Source organism: Rhagoletis pomonella, unplaced genomic scaffold, assembly GCF_013731165.1.
Source record: "Rhagoletis pomonella isolate Grant_MI unplaced genomic scaffold, Rhpom_1.0 Rhpom_scaffold_00004, whole genome shotgun sequence".
NCBI lineage: Eukaryota > Metazoa > Arthropoda > Insecta > Diptera > Tephritidae > Rhagoletis > Rhagoletis pomonella.
In genome coordinates this window covers 17,234,661-17,238,707 of record NW_023458558.1, presented here as the reverse complement: position 1 = coordinate 17,238,707, position 4,047 = coordinate 17,234,661, and the positions used below count along the sequence as shown (strand labels likewise).

The 4,047-nt window shown below is 43.7% G+C and overlaps 1 protein-coding gene across 1 annotated transcript; it reads left to right on the top strand.

The window, feature by feature from the left end:
• The first annotated feature begins 236 nt into the window (after positions 1-236).
• Positions 237-3,516, top strand: LOC118738128 (CUE domain-containing protein 2-A-like). The gene is made up of 3 exons (XM_036469050.1): positions 237-407; positions 3,094-3,260; positions 3,330-3,516. The coding sequence occupies exons 1-3, from the start codon at positions 237-239 to the stop codon at positions 3,514-3,516; spliced, it is 525 nt and encodes a 174-aa protein (XP_036324943.1).
• Positions 3,517-4,047: the final 531 nt, after the last annotated feature.

The following is a 4,047-nucleotide window of genomic DNA, read 5'->3' as shown; positions in this document are numbered from 1 at the left end:
CCCGCTGCTGTTTAATTACTACATTTCAAAGCTTGACTGCTCGATAATGGCGTCCGGGAATGAAATTGATTTGTGTTTGAAAGTAAACGGATACCACCGAACTTTCTAGCTTCTCCACTGCAGGGATCCTAACCCTCTCCCTTATGAAATTCTCGGCAACTCTTTATACCACCTGGACGAAGGAGGTCAGACTACGGCTGGGAATTCACGTCGATGGCGAACAAATTCCGCGGGGAATGACCCAAAAATCCTCGAAGTTACCTTCGATAGTCTACTCTCCTTCTCTGAGCATACAACTGCAATTGCCAACAGAGGCACAGAGCCGCAACAAGGTCTTCAAGTCGCTAGCCGGCAGCCTCTGGGTCAAAGACGACATTGTCGGCAACTTCTTATTTGGCGCTGCAACCGTGTGTCGGTGTGGGCCGACACCAAAAAGCTTCTGCAATTGCCTCTCGTACGAATTTGCGCCAGTTGCTCATCCCGAGTGCAGACAGGTCCTTCTGCACTTGGTGCACCTTTATTTTCGTGAGCGCCCTTGCTTTCGTTGTCCACCCATGGGTGCGGAGTCGAAGGATCTTTTAAACGGAGCGTCGTCGTCCATGCGTATAACATATCCCAGCCAGTGCAATCGCTATATTTTTATGTGTTTAACTATGTCCATGCTGTTAAAAAGCTCATACAGTCCGTCATTACATCTTCTCCTATACCCGTCGTCCACTCGAAGAGGGCCGTAGATCTTACGTAGAATAGTTCTCTCGAAAGCACCCAAAACCTTCCCATCTTTGCTCTATATCGTCCACGTTTCTGTGCAATATAGCATGACGAGAGAGTTGTAGGGCGTAATTTTTGTTCGTCGAGAGAGGTCTCTGCTTTTCTATTTTCTACCGAGCCCAAAGTAGCACTTGTTCGCTTGGCCTCCTGTGTCAGACCGACGATGTCAATATCATCTGCTTACGCCAGCAACATCCTTTTTTTTGCAATATATGGTGCTGCTGCGATTCAGATTGGCATCTCTTATTACGCTTTCCAGCATCAGGTTGAAAAGGTCGCACGATAGTGAGGATTAAATGGAAAATGAACCGGTGGGGCAGAGGCGCAGTGTCTAAAATATCGTTTGGTCTCAAACAGCGAGGAGAGGTCATTCCCATTTGGGACGGAGTATCGTCGACTGGATCTTGTAAGCAATATTGAGAAGGCTTATTCCGCGATAGTTGTCGCATACGGCGGGATCTCCTTTCTTGAGGATTGAACAAAGTACACTGAAATTCCAGTTTTCGGGCATGTATTCATCAGACTAAATTCTGCTTAGACGCTGGTACATGCGCCCCTCCAACTCTTCGCCACCAGCTTTGAACAGCTCAGTCAGAATACCGTCAGCTCCGGGGGCCTTGTTGTTCTTAAGCCGCCGTATTGCTGTTCTCACCTCGTCATGGCCGAGTAGAGGGACGTGAGCTTCGTCGTGAGGCGCCAGTCTTGGTGTGGTTTCTAATGCTCTACTAATTCCGGTTAGGGCGATCCGCTGTAAACGCTCCAGTTGTTTTACAAGTTTAGCCTTTTCTAGTGAGATCCATCAGACGAGGGCTCCGTGAAACAAGATAGGTTTAAATCTGGTTTCATAGAGCTAATGAATTATTTTAGGCGAGAGATCTCATCTTTTACTGATAGCTCCCCTACAGCAATACAAGGCAACCGACGCCTTTCTTACCATTTCCTCAATGTTAGGCTTTCACGACAGGTTACTATCCAGGATCAAGCCTAGTACTTGACCCTATCTGAGAGCCGTAGACGAACACCCCCACACGATGGAAGGGCCACAACGGGTATCTTGCACATCGGGTCAAACAAGACCAGTTCTGTCTTGCCGTGGATCGCCCAACTAGTTACCTGGTTCAGGTAACCTTGAGCCAGATCAAAAAGGGTGTATAGAAATCGTTCCTTAACCAAAAGTTCCACATCATCTACATACCCGATCACCCGACAGCGCACGTTTTCCAGTTCCTCTAGCAGGTAATATACAACTGCAATCCAGAGCAGGGAAGAGAGAACACCACCTTTCGGAGTGCCCCTATTGACTCTGTGCTAAATGCATGCGTTCTTCCACTCCGCCGCGACAGTTCTGTTACGGAGTAAGCTGTAGATAAGATTGGTTTCAACCCCCAGATTAATATACTTGACTATTTCCTCTCAATAATCATGTTGGGCTCTTAAAAGATAGTCACGAGGAATCACGTTTCTTATGCACAGGCCTATCAGTCTCTCCTGCGTTTTTAGCAAAAAATGAAGACAGACTGATAGACCTAAAATCTGTACGGGAAGCATAAGAGACTTTTCTGGCCTTCGGGATGAGCGCAACACTGACTACCCTCCAAGCCTTGGGGATGTACCCGGTCCTCATGCAGTTCGCATAAATAGGAGCCAACCAATTGCCAGACACCTCTAGAATCCTTTGCAGGTGCGCAGGTATGATGCCATTGGCCCCCGGTGACTTGAAGGGTTTGAAAGAATTTATCGCCCGGGCCATGGGACGATCGTCCGGATGATCGGAGAAGTACATGACCTGAAGACCAAATTTTGCAAACAAGTACATTTGACTGTACTTCGAAGTACGAAGTACAAGAGCTAAAAAAGAAGTACTGAACTTCCGAAAGAAGTACGGTTGGTCACATTAAGTATTCCGCATTTGTACCGTAAATATTTGTACCGCATCGGTAGTATCGCATCCCTTTGAGGCTACCTTAAAGTCCGGTCCACATAGAACTCTCGCGTTGGCTTTGGTTGACAGAACGCCCGTTAAAAGTATGCTTGCTACAATAAACGCTTGGCAGCGAACGCTTTGGTGACTAAATTAACATACTAGCAACAGATAAGGAAAAATATTTCACATAGTTTTATATATTTGCAACAGCTGACGACTGGCCATCTTTCTGCTTTGTGTTGGCGTTAGCTTTGCTGAATGAAAGAAAGAAACAAATTATTTTCTAGCTGTGTTTGTTGTAAGAAGTAAACAACAACGGGCCTTAAGTTTTTTATTTTGCCCTATTTAAACTTTTTCAATTGTTAATTACATTTTCCCTTATATCAAAATTTGCTTAGGTGAAACATTGCATTGCTATAGCTAAAGGAGATATTGATAGCGCAACTCAAATTTTGTTACATCGTCAAGAGACTGGCCAAAGTCTAACCGACAAGTCTATTTCTATTTCTGGACGAAAAAGTATCGTTGTGGACGACGCAGAGCTCAAAAATCGTATTATTGAGAGGTGAACTGCCAATTAAATATAACTATTAAGACAACAATTTTGATTTAAATCGCTATTCTTTATCTGCAGATACTCATACGTAGACAAAAACGCAACTCAGCGGGAATACAAGCCGATGGTACCAAAATTCGAGCCGAAAAAATTGGTTCGCTATCGGGATAATAAGATTGTTTCTTTAAAGGGCGAGCGTTACACTGAAATCAAGCGCGACGAGGAAGCTGAGTTAAAAAAACCAAAAAAGCAACTTCAACCGTAACTAAAGTTGCTTAAATCATGCTATAAGTATTTTATAAAGTTGCAACTGCTAGCATCACAACAACAGCAACTGTGGTTAAAAGATAACAAAAAGAAGCTTCAACGTTTACTTCACCATTTGATATTTGAAAACTTTAAACTAAATATTAATACTATATCACCAATATTTGCACATACGAATGTAACAGCACTACAAAAAACACTAAAATCACGACCACCTACCCAAAACCGAACAAAGCAAACTGTCACAAGAAACAAATTCTTAACACATGTGCAAAGAACTAATCAAACTACAACAACAACAAAATCAATGCTTAGAACCAATTTATCTGCGATAGTATCACCACTATGGCTATTAAAGGCCTATTTGCACCCCATAAGAGGAGTTGTAAAAAATTTGATTGGTTCCCCCAAAACTACAGAATATCAGGGTTTTTTGTCGCACTGCGAATGCTACCTTAAATCCGATTTCATTTCCGTTTTCGCACCTGAGCTCCATCATCCGGCTGAGTGCATTATGAATTTAAGCTCC

Bases quoted from the DNA above. Each gene is read 5' to 3' on its own strand.
- LOC118738128 (XM_036469050.1), top strand. From the start codon at position 237: ATGACCCAAAAATCCTCGAAGTTACCTTCGATAGTCTACTCTCCTTCT. The intron at 408-3,093 runs GTGTGTCGGTGT...AAATTTGCTTAG, and splicing joins TCTTATTTGGCGCTGCAACC to GTGAAACATTGCATTGCTAT. The intron at 3,261-3,329 runs GTGAACTGCCAA...CTTTATCTGCAG, and splicing joins AAAAATCGTATTATTGAGAG to ATACTCATACGTAGACAAAA.